The sequence below is a fragment of the Sus scrofa genome, chromosome 1 (genome assembly GCF_000003025.6).
Source record: "Sus scrofa isolate TJ Tabasco breed Duroc chromosome 1, Sscrofa11.1, whole genome shotgun sequence".
NCBI lineage: Eukaryota > Metazoa > Chordata > Mammalia > Artiodactyla > Suidae > Sus > Sus scrofa.
This window is the reverse complement of record NC_010443.5, coordinates 75,289,312-75,308,291: the sequence shown is the minus strand read 5'-3', so window position 1 is coordinate 75,308,291 and position 18,980 is coordinate 75,289,312. Positions and strand designations below refer to the sequence as shown.

General features: G+C 40.4%; 1 protein-coding gene across 14 annotated transcripts in view; it reads right to left on the bottom strand.

Moving 5' to 3' along the window:
• The window catches only part of C1H6orf183 (chromosome 1 C6orf183 homolog), a 203,437-nt gene that overhangs the window by 123,280 nt on the left and 61,177 nt on the right, over nucleotides 1-18,980 (bottom strand). For all 14 annotated transcript variants that reach the window (XR_002343788.1, XM_021090812.1, XM_021090809.1 and 11 more), the window contains 4 exons: nucleotides 14,026-14,187; nucleotides 4,772-4,884; nucleotides 4,265-4,400; nucleotides 3,811-4,014 (listed from right to left, as the gene is read on the bottom strand). Coding sequence is in view for 13 of the 14 variants with exons in the window: in XM_021090812.1 (XP_020946471.1) it covers nucleotides 3,811-4,014; nucleotides 4,265-4,400; nucleotides 4,772-4,884; nucleotides 14,026-14,187 (615 nt within the window). In the remaining variant the exon portion in view is untranslated. The remainder of the gene's footprint in view (nucleotides 1-3,810; nucleotides 4,015-4,264; nucleotides 4,401-4,771; nucleotides 4,885-14,025; nucleotides 14,188-18,980) is intronic.

Below are 18,980 nucleotides of genomic sequence, written 5' to 3'. Positions count from 1 at the left end.
AGAAATTAGGGAAGCAATCCTGTTTACCATCCCATCCAAAAGAATAAAATACCTAGGAGTAAACCTACCTAAAGAGACAAAAGACCTGTACTCTGAAAACTATAAGCCACTGATGAAAGAAATCAAAGATAACACCAATAGATGGAAAGATATACCATGCTCGTGGATTGGAAGAGTCAATATTATCAAAATGACTGTACTATCTAAGGCAATCTACAGATTCAATGCAATCCCTATCAAATTACCAAGGACATTTTTCACAGAACCCAAACAAAATATTTTAGAGTTTGTTTGGAAGCACAACAGACTTAGAATAGCCAAAGACATCCTGAAAAAGAAAAATGGAGCTGGAGGAATCAGGCTCCCAGACCTCAAACTACACTACAAAGCAACAATCATCAAAACCATATGGTACTGGCACAAAGACAGAAATATAGATCAGTGGAACAGGATAGAAAGCCCCGAATTCAACCCAGGCACCTACAGCCAACTCATCTATGACAAAGGAGGCAAGGAGATACAATGGAGAACAGGCAGCCCGTTCAATAAGTGGTGCTGGGAAAACTGGACAGCCACATGGAAGAGAACGAAATTAGAATACTCCCTAACACCATACACAAAAATAAACTCAAAATGGATTAAAGACCTAGATATAAGACCAGACACTATCAAACTCTTAGAGGAAAACATAGGCCAAACACTCTCTGACATAAACCACAGCAACATCTTCTCAGATCCACCTCTTAGAGTAATGACAATAAAAACAAAAATAAACAAATGGGACCTAATCAAACTGAAAATTTTCTGCACAGCAAAAGAAACGCTAAACAAAACAAAAAGACAACCCACAGAATGGGTAAAGATCTTTGCAAATGAATCAACTGACAAGGGATTCATCTCCAAAATTTATAAACACTTCCTACTGCTCAATACTAACAAAGCAAAAAACCCCATCAAAAAATGGGCAGAATATTTAAACAGTTCTCCAAAGAAGACATACAGATGGCCAAAAAACACATGAAAAGATGTTTAGCATCACTCATTATTAGAGAGATGCACATCAAAACCACGATGAGGTACCACCTCACACCAGCCAGAATGGCCATCATCCAAACGTCTACAAACAATAAGTGCTGGAGAGGGTGTGGAGAAAAAGGAACCCTAGTACACTGTTGGTGGGATTGTAAATTGGTGCAACCATTGTGGAAAGCAGTATGGAGATTCCTCAGAAAACGCAAAATAGAACTACCATTTGATCCAGCAATCCCACTCCTGGACATCTATCCAGAGAAAACCACGACTCGCAAAGACACATGTACTCCAATGTTCACTGCAGCACTATTCACAATAGCCAAGACATGGAAACAACCTAAATGTCCATCAACAGAGGAGTGGATCAAGAAGATGTGGTAGATATACACAATGGAATATTACTCAGTCATTAAAAGGAAATACTGGCATTTTTAGCAACATGGATGGACCTAGAAATTATCATGCTAAGTGAAATCAGCCATACAATGAGACACCAACATCAAATGCTTTCACTGACATGTGGAATCTGAAAAAAGGACAGACTGAACTTCTTTGCAGAACAGATGCTCACTCACAGACATTGGAATACTTATGGTCTCTGGAGGAGACAGTTTGGGGGGTGGGGGGATGTGCTTGGGCTGTGGGATGGAAATCCTGTGAAATCAGATTGTTATGATCATTATACAACTACAGATGTGATAAATTCATTTGAGTAATTAAAAAAAAAAAGAAAATGTCTTCCAATATCTTGAGCTGAACCATTCAGTACAGTAGCTTCTAATCACATGTGGCTATGGAGCACTTAAAATGTGGCTTGTCTGAGTTGAGATGTGCTATATATGTCAGGTACATACTAGATTTTGAAGATTTAGTATGAAAAACTACATAATATCTTATCAATGATTATTTACATTGATTACATGTTAGAATGGTGATTATTTTTTTCTTTTTTTGTCCATGCCCATTGCATGTGGAAGATCCCAGGCCAGGGATTGAATCTATGACCCAGTAATGACCCTGAGCCACTGCAGTGACAATGCCAGATCTTTAACCTGCTGCATCACAAAGGAACTCCTAGAATTATGGTATTTTGGATACATTGGGTTAAACAGATTACATTATAAGAATTAACTTCATGTTCTTTATAATTTTTCAAATGTGGCTACTAGAAAACTTTAAATCATATACATGGCTTGTGTTATATTTATACGGGACAGCACTGCTCTAGACTGCACATAAGCAATAGTTGATAACATTTCATATCCTTTTAATACAAGGCAATCATAAATCAGGGGTCATACAAGCTTAAAATATGACTTATTTAGTAGCTAAATAGACTTTGCTGAGGACTTTTAGTATTTACTCCCTCCACTTTCATATATGTAACAATCAGCAGTGTTAATTTATCATGTTGCACATTGCATATCTAGTATTTATTTATCTTACAGTTGGAAGTTTGTACCTCTTGACAGTCTTCATCCAATCTCTCTCCACCCCATACCTCTGGTAAACACAACTCTGATCTCTTTTTCTATGAGTTTGTGTTTGTTTTTGAAGTAGAACTGACCTATAAAAAACTATTTTAGTTCCTGGTGTACGACACAATGACTCAATATTTCTATACATTTCAAAATGACCACCATGCTAAGTCTAGTTACCGTTTGTCACCATACAAAGATATTACATAATTATTGACTATATTCCCAACACTGTACATTTCATACCCACACCGATTTGTTTTGTAACTGTAAATTGGTACCTCTTCATCTCTCTCATCTTAAACAAATTTTATTTTTTATATTTGTTGAGCTAGTATCTTTTAAGAAGATAAAATTCATGTTAAGTCCTACTTCAAGAGTAAACTTTCTAGAGATTGAAATGAAAATACTGCAAGAGTGTTAATAGTATTCCAAGAAAATGTATGCATTTTCAAATTTACTCCTAAAGAAAGGGATTTAATATGAATTTTTTTAGACTCTAGAAAAATATCTTCAAGAGATATTAAAAGCACCAAGAAGGAGTTCCCACTGTGGCTCAGCAGTTAATGAACCTGACTAGCATCCATGAGGACATGGGTTCGATCCCTGGTCTTGCTCAGTGGGTTAAGGATCCAGCATTGCCATGAGCTGTGGTGTAGGTCACAGACACGGCTCAGCTCTGGCATTGCTGTGGCTGTGGTGTAGGCTGGTGGCTACAGCTCTGATTGGACCCCTAACCTCCATATGCCGCAGGTGCGGCCCTAAAGACAGAAAAGATAAATAAATAAAAGACAAAAATAAAAGCACCAAGAACAAGCAGATTTTTGGAGGGAAAGAATATTTTTCATTGTTCAGCTCCTTCAATTTTTTTTCTACATTTGTTTTTTTAATCTTCCGTTCAGTTGGGGCTTGGAATAAAGGAAAGGCAAAAAAATACCTCTAGCAATGTTAAGGAGGGTCTTACAAGAGTTTCTCTGTAAGGATGTGTGGTTCTCAGGATAACAGAAAGGGCCCCTCTTGCTCTGTTCACTATGAAGTTGACAGACCAGCTGCTGAAATGCTTTCCTTCCTGTTGTGGCTTCCATGGTTGAGTGTTCTCTGCTGGTGTCCTGCTCTTAAGTGGACACTGCATTTTATTGTGGTTAAAAAACCATTTCCCTTTTCACCACAATTTTTCAAAAAAGCTATTTCTCTAGAAACTCTCACCTATTACTTCATCATGTTAACTGATTCCAGGTGCTAAGAAGGTGGCTTGGGAGACAGGATGATCAAGGAAGGAAAACTGTAGCAGAATCCTCACCTTGTGCTCAGCAGATGTTCCATGGACATAGTGGTGAGTGCCTAGGCCTTGTGGGGTGCCCATGCCTCCTTTTACTGTATTTACCCAGGAGCTATCTTCCGAGGTGGGGACCAGGCTCCCTGCAACCAAGGTAAGGCCTGAAGTGTTGATCGTCAGCGTTCGTTCAATGGATCTGAAATAGTTCAGAATTCCTAAGCAGATGCGCTGAAACAAAGAAAGAACAGGGTCATGACTCTGCCCTTTGCTAGCCCACCTATAGAGTAAAACTTACTGGGGCCCCAAAGGTTGGCAGGTCAACCCCATTGCTGGGAGAAGAACTCACCACTCCCAAAAGGCCTGATTTCATGGAAAAATCAAAGAACAAAGTGTAAAAATACATTACTACTCTAGTGGCAGGAAAACCTCTTTTACAGACAACCAAACAATTCAGGTGCATGCAGGGCCATCTGCATACCTGCAGTTCCCTGATCCTCAGGTGGCGCAGATACAGAAAGGACAAGTAGGTCCCTCTCATCAGGACAGAATCCCCATCACTGGGCCCAGACCCATCATCCAAACCCAGGAGTTGTAGGGCCAGTGCATAGCTGTACCTTTAGAAGGCAGGAAAAACAGAACAAATGCCTTTCACCTCAAAGTGGTTAAGTAAATTCACAGACACCATACTGAAGTCATTTTATTTAACTTCACAATAGCTACTCTTTTAAAATGCACTGGAAGGAAAATAATGATGCTATATGTATAAATTTAAAAAGAAATTTCTCTTAGCAATTACTTTCATTAAAATTCAGTCCTAGGGTGAAACATTATTTAATTATTGGGCCAGCTGTAACAGTCTTGCTTTTATTTCAGCTTCAAATATTTTTGAGTTAACACGTAACCTACATATTAATCATTCACTCAATTTTCCCCATAGTGTTTAATGCCATTTTCTTGAGTCACCAATGAAATGATTTAATTTTACCCCGGCTCTTTCTTCTGCTTGACAGGCTCATCAGCACAATGGCTACGACTTATTTGTGCTGAGTCATTTTCATTTTGCTCCACTGAAAGGCCATCCTCCTTCATGTTTTCATTCTAGCAAAAAAATAGCAATAGTTGAATTACACAAACATTTGCAATATTATTAACAAAAATCACAGTTAAGCCATCACAAAATTAAATCTCACAGTCCAAGGCACATTTAGACGAACAAGTAGAAGAGCATCTGTTCCATTTCAAACTGACATATGAAAATCTGGATTTCTAAAATAAATTGGAGGTCACTGTTTTTACTATTAGTCTTTGTTTTACAAAACTATTCATAGCTTTTAAATACCAATCATTACTACCCTTCCTCACTTTTTACATGATTCATTTTATGAAAATTTACACATTTGTAGACATTTGGAATCTTCAGGCTCTCTAAATCTAGTCTTGTCTCAGATGAGAGAGATTAAACGCCTCTTTCTACTTTTTAGCTATATGATTTAATCATTTAAAGTCTTGCTCCTGTTTTCACATTTGTATAATAGCATGAAATTGGAAAATAAGTTGCTTTAAGAATTAAATGATAGAATGTGTATAAAGCTCAGTGACTGGTTACCTCAGAAGTGCTCAGTACATGCTAGTTTTCTCCTGGCCAGGGAGAGCGGTAGTTAATCAGCCCCGTAGGAACTATCAGAGGTTCTGTGGTTTACACTTATTTCCATAGCCATTTTTCCTAATGTCAAAAAGGATGAGGTCATGTACCCGGGGCCCTAAGGAAAACTGTGAAGAAGGTGATACTGATGTATGGTCCTACTCTGCCCTCTGGGCAGTCCCTTACTTAGTTGCCCTCTCTGCCTGTCCCTGGGCATACACCCCATTCTCCAAAGATGTGCTCTTTCATAGTGGTTCATAGTGGTAGTGATCCCCATGAAAATATGGAGTGTCAATAGTTTAGTTAAGTTACTTGTATTCTCAGAATTCCAACACGTCCCTATGGAAGAACCTGCTGGTTGTTTTCCAATATGCATTTTCTTTCCCCACAGTACTTGAATATTTCTGTTGGTACACGGCCACCCAGATAAAGGTAATATTTCCAAGCCTCTCTTGCTGCTAGGTATAGGTATGTGTTTAAGTTCTGGCCAATGGAATGAAAGTGAAAATACCAGTGGCAGCTTCTGGGAATTGTCCTAAAGTGGCAGCTTCCCTATTCCCACTTACTATCCTGCTGCTTAGAACATGGATGTGACAGCTGGAGCTCCATCTCAGACCAGGTGTTGATCTCAGGTATGGAGGCCATGTTTGTTGGAACTTCAGGCTGGAAGGAGAGTGGGTCCCTGAGGACTCCATGAAGCAGAGCTATCACAGTAGCTCTGTATTTACTACCTCTGGATGTTAATATGAGGGAGAAAGAGAGAAATTTACATCTCTTTTAATCCTCTGTTATTGTGTTTAACTATGACCAACAACTAACAAAGCTCCTAAGACTCTAAAGATAGACTACAAGCTTTTATGACTGGCAGTGGAGAAGAAAAATTTGGACAGGGATATTAGGAAAAGAAGGTGAAAGAGAAAGTTGTCTGACTGGGTATCACTAAGTGGCTTCCCATTCTGCCTGTGGGTAGTGGTAGCTCCTGTCTGTTATGGGTAAGTATGTACATCAATTCATTTCTGTGTAAACATCCCACAACCTAAGGACTAGAAAAGACTCTAGGAGGTGACGTGGTGCACTCCCATTCCTTAATACAGAAATACAAATCATCATCCCAAAGAAAAGAGAATCTCTGTTACTTAAAACAAAAAACTGTAGGAAAGCATAAACTCCAAGAGGGGAGTTAAATTTTGAGAGTTTCTATTTGACCCAGAATTTTGGGTGAGAAGGAGCCCTACTGAAGCCTTTTGCCTTCTGGACTTATGCTGCTCTTGTGTTGTAGTTCAGTATTGCCTGATGTGGCTCCAGAGGGCAGGCTCAGAGCCACAGCTTTTATCTGATGGGACTGTGACTTTTTCAGCAGCTTCTAAAATTACCCAGAATTACATAGGAAGCAATAGAAAGTGACGTCAAATTACAGTGAAAGACACATCGAATGAGTGAAAAAACCACAAAAATATCATTGGACCAGCAGAATGCCAGGAAGAAAGGAAGAGAGCACAGCAGGCTAGGGGGAGTAAGGAGAAGGCCCAGCATCCTCCGGGAAAAGCGAACCCACCACAGCCCACAAGAGCAAACTGCTTAGGAAGTACCAGGAGTCCGTGGGTGTATTCCCTTAAGAGAACTGGACACAGCACAGGTGAGCTGAGGGCTGACAAGAAATCAGAATGTCAACACCACCTGTGTTCATTCTCTCTTCCGGGAAGGCAAATCCTTTGACATTTACCTTGTGGCTGGGTCTTTGCCAGGATGGCTGAGTTCATGTATTTTGACAGTTATGAGATTTCCCACTGTTTGCAAATCTCATTTTCTTTTGGAAAATTGTCAGGGGCAGTGGAGTAGGAGTAGGGTGGAGGAAATAAGTAGAGGAAGAGTAAGCATATTATATATTCTCCATCCCCTCAAATGTCTCTACAGCTTACTTGTATAAACCCACAGAATAAAAAGACTAGAAGATATATACCAAATGTTAACAGTATTGTTGGTGGAGTTCCCATCATGGCTTAGTAGTAATGAACCCAACTAGTATCCATGAGGACACAGGTTTGATCCCTGGCCTTGCTCAGTGAGTTGGGATCTGGCATTGCCATGAGCTGTGTTGTAGGTCACATGGCTGTGGCTGTGGTGTAGGCCAGCAGCTGGAGCTCCGATGTGATCCCTAGCCTGGAAACTTCCACATGCTGTGGGCGTGGCCCTAAAATGACAAAAACAAAACAAAACAATATTGTTGGTATATTTGGGTGATTAAAATAATGGGTGGTTTTTATGTTCTCAAACTTTTCTGCATTTCCCAGATTTTCTAGGATAAATACATGGCACTATTGTCATCAGAAAATATTTGCTTTTAAATGTCCTATTAAAGTTGATGAGGAAAGCCAGGAAAAAGGTGTTTTGTATTTCCCTGAACTTGCTGAACACAGGAGCTACCCAACCTGCGAGAGCACACTATGTACTCATTATACTGCACTATCCCTGTAGATGGAGAGGAGCGGGGACACAGATGGGGGAACATGGCTGTCTCCTTCCTACCCTCCCAGGTGTGGCCAGTAAGAAGCAAAAGAAGAGACAAAGGGCTTTCTGCTGCTTGATCACTTCATTATGTTAAAGAACAGTAACAAATTTAAACCATATCTTTAGAAATATGGTGGTCAATAGCAGTATTTAATGTTTGTACATAGCCATTTTAATAAACAGGTGTTTTTCAGGAGAATGGCATTGGACACAATAACAGAACTACAGGTTTGGGAGGATCTATGCAGGGCTAGCTGGTTCTTCTGATCAGGACTACGGTTAAATTATTCTTAAGTTTTTTCAAAACAATATCCAAAAATGCAGTCTATTTCGATCAGAATTATCTCTTTCCTGTTATACACTGTCGTCAATTAACAATAAGAGGAAAGTTTGATTTTTTTCTTTATTCTCCCAAACCTAGGTCTTTATGTGAATCTGCAATTAGAATTGTACTTAAAGAGTGGCCAGCCTTCAATGCTAATGATAAATAAAAGGCCAATTTATTTATTTTTATTTTATTTTGCTTTTTAGGGCCACATGTGCAGCATATGGAAGTTCCCAGGCTAGGGGTCAAATAGGAGCTGCAGATGCACGGCTATGCCACAGCCACAGCCACACCCACATCTGGGACCTACGTCACAGCTCGTGGCAATGCCGGATGCTTAACCCACTGAGTGAGGCCAGGGATCGAACCTGCATTCTCATGGATACTAGTCATGTTTGTTACTGCTGGGCTACAATGGGAGCTCTTAAAAGGTCAATTTAAGTTGTGATACAAACATTACCAACATTATCAATGTTCAGACAAACATATTCAATGTTAAAATGGATGTAGGAAAACAGATTCTTTCATAAATTACTAGTTCAGGAAAAATGGTATTACCACTTTGGAAGGACCTATGAAAAATTCTAAATATGCACATTCTGCGATTCATAAAATACACATCTAAATATCTTCACTAAAGAAACCTGTGCACAAGGAGGCATATACCAGAAAATTCAGAAGCTATGGTTTCTACTAGGGGGTAAAATGGCAACAAGTGTCCATAGAGGGATGGCTGTGTGATCTGAAGTATACAATACAATATAATGCAGCCATTAAAAAACTCAGCAGAGATAGATTTCTTATACATATTGTTGGGTTAAAAAAGCAAGTTGCAGAAAGATATCCACAGGGTTTGACAGATGGTTCATATAGAAAACTAAACTACAAAATTATTATATATATACACACACACACACACACATATATATAATAGGGACATATGTATGGATGTAAATGCAAAGGGGTGAAGCAATATCAGTGTTAATCACTGAGGTAGTGGAACAGGAGGCACCAGTATTAGAGTCCCCATTAGTTCAAGTTAAAGCATTAATATTTAGGAGTTCCAGTTGTGGCTCAGCGGTAACGAACCCAGCTAGTAACCATGAGGACTCTGGTTCAATCCCTGGCCTTGTTCAGTGGGTTAAGGATCTGACATTGCTGTGAGCGGCAGTGCAGGTCACAGACATGGCTCAGATCTGGCATTGCTGTGGCTGTGGTGCAGGCCTCCAGCTACAGCTCTGACTCGGCCTGACCCCTTGCCTGGGAACTTCCATATACAGTGAGTTCAGCCCTAAAAAGACCAAAAAAAAAAAAAAAAAAAAAAAAGCATTAACATTTAGTTATTACTTCTATAGTTTACAATTAATTTTTTACATCAATCTTTAAAAAACAGAAAAATGGTAACTTTACAGTGGAGAAACCTGGCAAACACCTCTAGCTTAACCACGTGATCAAGATTAACATCCCCAGTGATATCATGTTGATAGCGTCAACCCTTGACATGATGAGATAAGAAGGCTACTTCACCTCTGTGGTGTTCTTACCCCAAACCTATAACCCCAGTGTAACCATGGTAAAACATCAGACAAACTCAAAATAGCAAACATTCTACAGTTTGCCTGGCCAGTACTCCTAAAGACTGTCAAGGTCATGATAAAGAAGGAAAGATTAAGAAACAGGCATAGACCTGAGAAGACTGGAGAGACGTGACAATTAAATGCAATCTGGTACCCTGGCAACTCTTGGTGCTATCTTTGTAACTTTTCTATAAATCTAAAACCACTCAAAAACAGAATTTTATTTATTGTAAAAGAAAACTCCCTAAAGAAAGGTTACTGGCAAACTATTCACTGTAAATTGATCAAAAACTATTCTGAAGTTGCACTATAGTTAGTGCTTTCATTCCCTCAGGGCAAATGACCAGTCCTATGAGGTTTGTTTCCTTCATGCACAAAGCTCTTAAGAAAGTTATTTTTCATGGGGATTGGTGTTCAGAATCAGGATGCTGACCAGCACACAAATGCTAAAATTCATACTTGGTTACTATGTGCTTGCAGAACAGTAAACAAGCTTGAAAATTCATGCCCACATTCCTGTGACTCCTCCCAGCTGCTGCTTTGTACTTAATCCTAATCTCACTTGACTAGTATTGGACATTCAGAATGGCAACACACTACCACTGGTGCCCTCATCCTATATAAAGTATCTCTTCACCAAAGCAGAAATACTGGAGGTCACAAAGTTACACCCACAGGAAAATGTGTAGGAAGGTGGAAAACTATTGGCTGTTGTCTCAGGATTTCCTTTTTAAATCCTGTGCTATTTTCTATTTGATACTTGGATAGCTCTTCTCCAGCCTGTTCACATGGCTAAATTTTCTCATTCATCATATTTCAGCTCAGATTCCGCCGGCTCTGAAAGATCTTGGCTGATCTCTCTATCAGAGGGTGCTCTTCCCTCCCTGACTCTATTCCCTGGTTTTCTTCATGGCACCCACATGTTAGAGATGTAGATTTACTTTGTTCACTCGTTTGTTGCATGTTTCATTCCCCAAACTCAGCACAATTCCTGGCACAAAGGCAGCACCCATGCAAAAATCGCTGAATGAATGAATAGAGAACTAGAAATCTTGTATGATACTAATATGTAGGGTGATTTGTGTGTGTGTTATATCTCCCCTCATGCTCCACCTCTAGCATCTACAGATATTTTAAGTCTCTTTGCAAATACGGTGCAACATTTTTCTCCCTTTGGTCAATTCCAAGAACAACATTTACAAGTCAGTAACTAGCTAGAGGAGATGGTTCCCTCCCTCTCTCTCTCTCCCTGTCCTTTCTCTTTCTCTCTCCCTGTCCTCTCTCTCTCTCTCTCTCTCTCATTCTCTCTCTCTCTCATTCTTTCTCTCCTCTTTTTAACATTTGGACAACTCCATTCAGAACAGACTTTGATGAAAGCCCAGGCTGCCTGACTTTCCATCTCCCCCTCAAGTGGAGGGAGGTACTAGCAGGGAACAGCAAGACGTGTGTGTTCTCTCCACTGTGTGTGCGGCTTGCCTCCTCATGCTGAGACTCTGTTATCTGCCTCTCAACACTTTCCTGAGTCATAACCTTCTGCTCTTACTCTACACTGTGTGCTTTTCATAGCACGCTAGTCCCATAGACGCAACCTTCTCTGTCTCCTATGCACCCATGGGCGCTGCTACAACTCTGTCACCTGCCGGCCCAGCCACATCCTGGACCTTGTCATTTCTCCAGGATTTCAAACACGAAGCTCTTCATCTCTATCTTCCTTTGCCCCTTACCCCTTCCTCATTCATATTTACCACCTTTCATCCCTATTGGCCTCCAGGAGGTTAGTCTCCCCTACTCTCTTAGCCAAGGAGGAAAAGAGATTTGTGGTGCTGGCCCTAAGATGTGAATACCAGAATTTCCCAGGTAATTTCATTGGCATCAGCAACAGGTAGACTGCCAGGATCCTAGGAGCAGAGATATCTGGGCTGACTGCCTTCACTCCTTCCTTCTTCCCTACTCTGTTCCCTTTCCTCTAAGTTTGGTTCATGAAGCAGAAAAACCAGATGTTTCAAAATGTCCCCTTTTTAGTACAAGATCTTGAATGGTGACATAGACCTCTTTGTGAAATGGCAGTGGAGTAGGGAAAATGTGGCTATTTTCTCAGCTCTGCAGGATACTGGCTGAGGAAGGAGTGTTACTGGTAGTTGCGTGCCTTGTCAGGGTGTTGAGGGGCCAGGCAGAGCCATCCTATGATATACTGCATCTACTCCCAATCTGTGTGGCCAACCCATTTTCCATTAGATTCTCTAGATTCTTATCCCCACAGATTGAAGAAGTATACTGGCATTCCTGCCGTGGCTCAGCAGGTTAAGAATCCAACATAGAGTCCATGATGATGTGGGTTTGATCCCTGGCCTTGCTTAATGGGCAAGGCATTGCCACAAGCTGCAGCTTAGGTCACAGATGTGGCTTGGATCTGGTGTTGTGCCTGTGGTGGAGGCCTTGCCACAAGCTGCAGGCATTGCCACAAGCTGCAGCTTAGGTCACAGATGTGGCTTGGATCTGGTGTTGTGCCTGTGGTGGAGGCCTTCAGCTGCAGCTCTGATTCTACCCCTAGCCCAGGAACTTCCATATGCCACAGCTACAGCCATGGAAATAAATAAATTAAAAAAAGTAGAGAAGAGGGGTGTGTGTGTGTTTGTATGTGCATATGTGTGTACCCATGTGTGCTGCCAGCCAATCTGTAACTCACCAGACCCATTTCAGGCTTCGCTTTCCCCCATTCCCACCCTGGAATGGTGGACCATAATAGCGTTTCTCTCTCTAGCATTTTACTAATACTTTTGACTTTGGTGCAATTTTTAGTCACTTTACAATTATCTTTAGGAAATTGATAATTTTTAAAGTAATAGAATTATTATGCAGAATGGGCTCACTACAAATTCATGCCCTCTTACTTTGACTGGACCCTCTGAGCTACATGGTCATCCTTTTATTCTTTTTTTGCTGCTGGTCCTATAGTCTTTGCCACAATGACACACCTGCTCACGTGTCACTCACACCTTCTATCTCGCTAATGCAGACCTCCTTCTCTCTCTCTCTCTCTCTCTCTCTCTGACAGCCAGGACCATTCATAAGCTCCTGCATCTTATCTTTTTGCGCCTGAAAATTCTATGTACCACATTCACATCAAGGGAAGTGATGTTATTTCCCCTTTCTCAAAATTACTCCTTCACCTGGTTTCTTCATCCCATTCCCTCCTCTTTCTCCAGGGTCATCTGTTTTTCAAATTTACCCTTTCATATCTTTCATCTCTTCTTCTCCACTGATCCTTCTGCTCAGACTATAAACATACCAAGTCTTCCCATCTTAAATAAGAATTTGAAACAAAACTCTTCCCTTAGAGCAACAAACAATTGATAGCAGATTATAGTCTCAAAAATCTTATGGCTCCATCATAAAGGCAAGTATCTACTAGCGTTGCCTAGAAATTCCCTTTCATTGCCAAACACCATGCCTATCCTGTGCAGTGGCTACCAAACTGGCTTCCCTGCAATCAATCTCTCCCTCTTTCAATCCAACTAATACCCTGCTGCCATATTAATCTTGCTAAAATATAGGTTTGTGTATATATACTGCTTCCCTTATAGGACCAAGCACAAATCCCTTACTCTGGAATTATGGGCATTCACAACTTCCCCTCTTCCTCCCTAAAAAAACTTCTTATTCTATTTCCACATGAATTTTCTACTCAACCCAACTGAGCTTGAACATTCCATGTACAGTACCTTCTCTGCACTGTTGTTCATGCTTCCCTCCTAAAATAGGCTCCCTACTTCCCTCTTCGCCACCACTTCCTTAAGCCTTATGCTTCCTTTTAGCCCAGCTCAATTTCCTCCTCCTTCAAGAGGCTTCCTCTCAAAGAATCCACCCTGTGTGGGGCACCTCACCTCTAAACACTCGAAATATTTAACATCTGTCCAATGCATTTGTTCAGCACTCGAGTGTGCAATCCTGCCTTGGTATTTATAGGTTGAGTAAAAGTCTTGGCAGCAAGAATACCTTATATTATACCTCTTTATAGCCATCTTTTTAATTAGCATCTAATCTTTTTTTAAAAAATAAAACAAACCAGGCTAGGTATACAACTTTGGGGGAGGATCTCTAAAAAACTGCCAAAGTAAATTTCTAAGGTCTACAAACAGGCGGTGAATTGAACATAAAGCTGTATTGGCTACTTCTTCCTGTTGTACCTGGTAAAGGTTGACATTGCTATAAATATTCTCCCAGATTTGGTCATAGTTGCCCTGATGCAAATCCCAGGAAGCCACGAATGTTGGATGAGATGAAGCCATGAAGACTGTCTTTGCAGCATGATCTTGCAGCACTTGCATTACTCGCTCAGGGTTGGAAATCTTGAGTAGAACAGAGAGAAGGAATGGTTAGGAGAAGGGTTACTCCCTTCTTCTCAGCAAGAGTTTGGTCATGTAAGAAAGAAGTGCAAGGAGTTCCTCTTGTGGCTCAGTGGATTAAGAACCCGAATAGTGTCCATGAGGATGTGGGTTCAATTCCTGACTTCGCTCAGTGGGTTAAGGATCTGGTGTTGCCGTGAGCTGTGCTGAAGGTCTCTGTCACAGACAAGGCTCAGACCCTGTGTTGCTGTGGCTGTGGTGAGGCCAGCAGCTGCAGCTCCGATTTGACCCCTAGTCTCAAACTTCCATATGTTATAGGTGTGGCCCTAAAAAACAAAAAAGAAAGGAAGGAAGGAAGGAAAGGAGGAAGGGAGGGAGTAGGGGAGGGAGGAAGGAAGGAAAGAAGGAAGGAAGGGCAGGACAGGTGGGACTTTATTTAATTACAAAATAAAAGTAAATTCAAACACCATGATTCCCTTATGTATCTTCATCCATTTAACACTGTTTAAGTATTCAAATATACATAGTAGCTCATTTAAAATTTTGTGACAATCCCCTAAACACAATAGCAGGTGGCACCCCCACAAGCATTGTGGCACCAAAGAAAAGATAAACACCCATCAGTTTTGGGTACAAATTCTGTCTACTCTTGGGAAGCTGCCAGGAGATGGAGGGGGAGGGAGCTAGGTAGTGAGAGAAAAGCACAGGATTTCTAAGGACACAGATTTAGGCTCCTATCCCTGCTGGCTTTTCTATTCAGAGCAGGACAAGTCAATCTAATAAGAACACTAAAGAGGTCTCTCCTAGGATTGCTACAGTAATGCTTGGCATGTAGTAGGTGCTGAATAAATGTTCCTTTTATTTTTCTAGAGGTAAAAAAGTCAAATGATAGTCCCAGAGCTGAACTTCAGTGATATACATATCACTATATTTCAATTACTTTAATGCTACAAGGAACCTCAAAGATCATTTTGTCCAATCTATATCAAAATCCCAATGGCATTTTTTTGTAGTAATGCTACAAGGAACCTCAAAGATCATTTTGTCCAATCTATATCAAAATCCCAATGGCATTTTTTTGTAGAAGTGGAAAAATTCATCCTAAAATGCATAAGGAATCTCAAGGGACCTCAAATGGCCAAAATATTTTTGAAAATGACAAAGTTGGCAGACTTTCTAATTTAAAAACATTACCAAGCTACATTAATCAAAACAGTGTGGTGCTGGTATACCTTAGACATACAGACTAGTGGAATAAAATAGAACCCAGAAATAAACCCCTGAGTGTATAATCAAACGACCTTAGACAAGTGTGCCAAGACCACTCCATGGAGAAGGGACAGTCTCTTCAACAAATGGTGCTGGGAAAAAACTGGATACCCACGTTCAAATAATGAAGTTGAACCCTTATACTATATACAAAAGTTAACTCAAAATGGATTAAAGATCTAAACATAAGACCTAAAACTATAAAACTCATAGACGAAAACAGAGGAATGTTTCATGACATTGGACTTGGCAATGACTTCTTAGATATGACACAAAAAGAATAGGCAAAAAAGCAAAAATAGACAAATGTGACTACATCAAACTTAAAAATTTCTATGGAAGTTCCCATTGTGGCTTAGCAGTTAATGAACCTGATTAGTATCCATGAGGACATGGGTTCGATCCCTGGCCTCACTCAGTGGGTTAAGGATCCGGTATTGCTGAGACATAGTGTGGGTTGCAGACTTGGCTCAGATCCCGTGTTGCTGTGGAGGTGGTGTAGGCTGGCAGCTAAAGCTCCAATTTGAGCCCTAGCCTGGGAACCTCCATTTGCCATGGGTTAGACCCTAAAATGACAAAAGACAAAAAAAAAAAAAAAAATCTGCACATCAAAGGACACAATTCAACAGAGTGAAAATATAATCCATAGATTGGGAGAGTATATTCACAAATATACCTAACACAGGGTTAATATCCAGAACATAAAAAGAATTTCCACTACTCAACAATAAAAAAATCAAGTAATTCAATTAAAACATGGGCTAAGTTCATCTTCCACAAAGGAGGAAAGAACATAAAATGGGAAAAAGACAGTCTTTTCAGCAAGTGGTGCTGGGAAAACTGGACAACTGCATGTAAATCAGTGAAACTGGAACACACTCTCACAGCATGCACAAAAATAAACTCAAAATGGCTTAAAGACTTAATATAAGACAAGACACCATCAAACTCCTAGAAGAGAACATAGGGAAAACATTCTCTGACATCAACTTTACAAATGTTTTGTCAGGTCAGTCTCCCAAGTCAACAGAAACAAAAGCACAAATAAACCAATGGGACCTAATCAAACTGACGAGCTTTTGCACAGCAAAGGAAACCCAAAAAAAAACAAAAATACAACTTACAGAATGGAAGAAAATAGTTTCAAATAATGCAACTGACAGTGGCTTAATCCCTAAAATATTCAAACAACTTATACAACTTGACAGCAAAAAAACCAACAACCTAATGGAAAAAATGGACAAAAGATCTGAATAGACATTTCTCCAGAGATATACATACAGATGGCCAACAAGCACATGAAAAAATGCTCAACATCCCTCATTAGCAGAGAAATGCAAATCAGAACTACCATGAGGTACCACCTCACACCAGTCAGAATGGCCATCATTATCAAGTCCACAAATAACAAGTGCTGGAGAGGGTGTGGAGAAAAGGGAACACTCCTGCACTGTTGGTGGGAATGTAAATTGGTACAACCACTATGGAAAACAGTATGGAGTTACCTTAGAAATCTATACAAAGAACTACCATATGATCCAGAAATCCCACTCTTGGGCATATATCCAGATAAAACTTTCCTTGAAAAAGACACATGCACCTGCATGTTCATTGCAGCACTATTCACGATAGCCAAGACATGGAAACAACCTAAATGTCCATCATTAGATGACTGGATTAAGAAGATGTGGTATATCGGAGTTCCCGTGGTGGCGCAGTGGTTAACGAATCCGACTAGGAACTATGAGGTTGCGGGTTCGGTCCCTGCCCTTGCTCAGTGGGTTAACGATCCGGCGTTGCCGTGAGCTGTGGTGTAGGTTGCAGACACGGCTTGGATCCTGCGTTGCTGTGGCTCTGGCGTAGGCCGGTGGCTATAGCTCCAATTTGACCCCTAGCCTGGGAACCTCCATATTCCACGGGAGCAGCCCGAGAAATAGCAAAAAGACAAAAAAAAAAAAAAGAAGATGTGGTATATATACACAATGGAATACTACTCAGCCATAAAAAAGAACAAAATAATGCCCTTTGCAGCAACATGGATAGAACTAGAGACTCTCATACTAAGTGAAGTAAGTCAGAAAGAGAAAGACAAATACCACATGATTTCACTTATATCTGGAATATAATATAAGGCACAAATGAACCTTTCCACAGAAAAGAAAATCACGGACATGGAGAACAGACCTGTGGTTGCCAAGAGGAAGGGGGAGGGAGTGGGAGGGACAGGGAATTTGGGGTTAACCGATGCAAACTATTGCATTTGGAATGGATAAGCAATGGGATCCTGCTGTGTAGCATTAGGAACTATGTCTGATCACTTGCGATGGGGCATGATAATGTGAGGAAAAAGAGTGTATACATGTGTGTGACTGGGTCACCTTGCTGTGCAGTAGAAAATTGACAGAACACCATAAATCAGCTATAATGGAAAAAATAATAATCATTATAAAAAAAAGAATGGGCTAAGAACTTCAAAAGACATTTCTTCAAATATGATATACAAATGGCCAGAAAGCATATGAAAAATATTCAAAATCACTCATCATTAGAGAAGTGCAAAACAAAATCACAGTGAAACAACACCTCACATCTATCATGATGGCTAATATATATATAAAAAGAAAGAAAATAACAAGTGTTAGTGAGGATGCAAAGAAATTGAACCCTTGTGCACAGCTGGACTACTGAAACTACTATGGAAAATACTATGGAGCTTCCTCAAAAAAATCAAAAACAGAAATGTGGTCCAGAAATTCTGATTTTGGGTAGATATACAAATGAACTGAAAGCAGGATCTCAAAGAGATATTTATATACCCATGTGCATAGGAGCATTATTTACAATGGTCGTGATGTGAAAGCAACCCAAATGTCCAACAATAAATGAACAGTTAAAATGTGGTGGATACGGGAGTTCCCATCATGGTGCAGTGGTTAACGAATCCGACTAGGAATCATGAGGTTGTGGTTTCGATCCCTGGCCTTGCTCGGTGGGTTCGGGATCCGGTGTTGCCGTGAGTTGTAGTGTAGGTCACAGACGCGGCTTGGATCCCGCCTTGCTGTGGCTCTGGCATAGGCTGGTGGCTACAGCTCCGATTAGACCCCTAGTCTGGGAACCTCCATATGCCACGGGAAGCAGCCCTAGAAAAGGCAAAAAGACAAAAAAAAAAAAAAAATGTGGTGGATACATACAAAGAAATATTATTCAGCCTTAAAAAGGAAGGAAATTCTGACATATTCTATAACATGGATGAACTATGAGGACATTATGGGGGGTAAAATAAGCCAGTCACAAAAAGGCAAATACTGTATAATTCAATAATACGTAGTACCTAGAGTAGTCACACTCATAGAGACAGAAAGTAACATCATTATTGCTAGGGTTGGGGGAGACAGTTGTTTAATGGGTAAAGAATTTCAGTTTGCCAGATGAAAAGAGTCCTGGAGATGGAATGTGGTGATGGTTGCACAACAATATGAATGTACTTAATACCACTGAACTATACACTTAAAAATGGTTAAATGGGA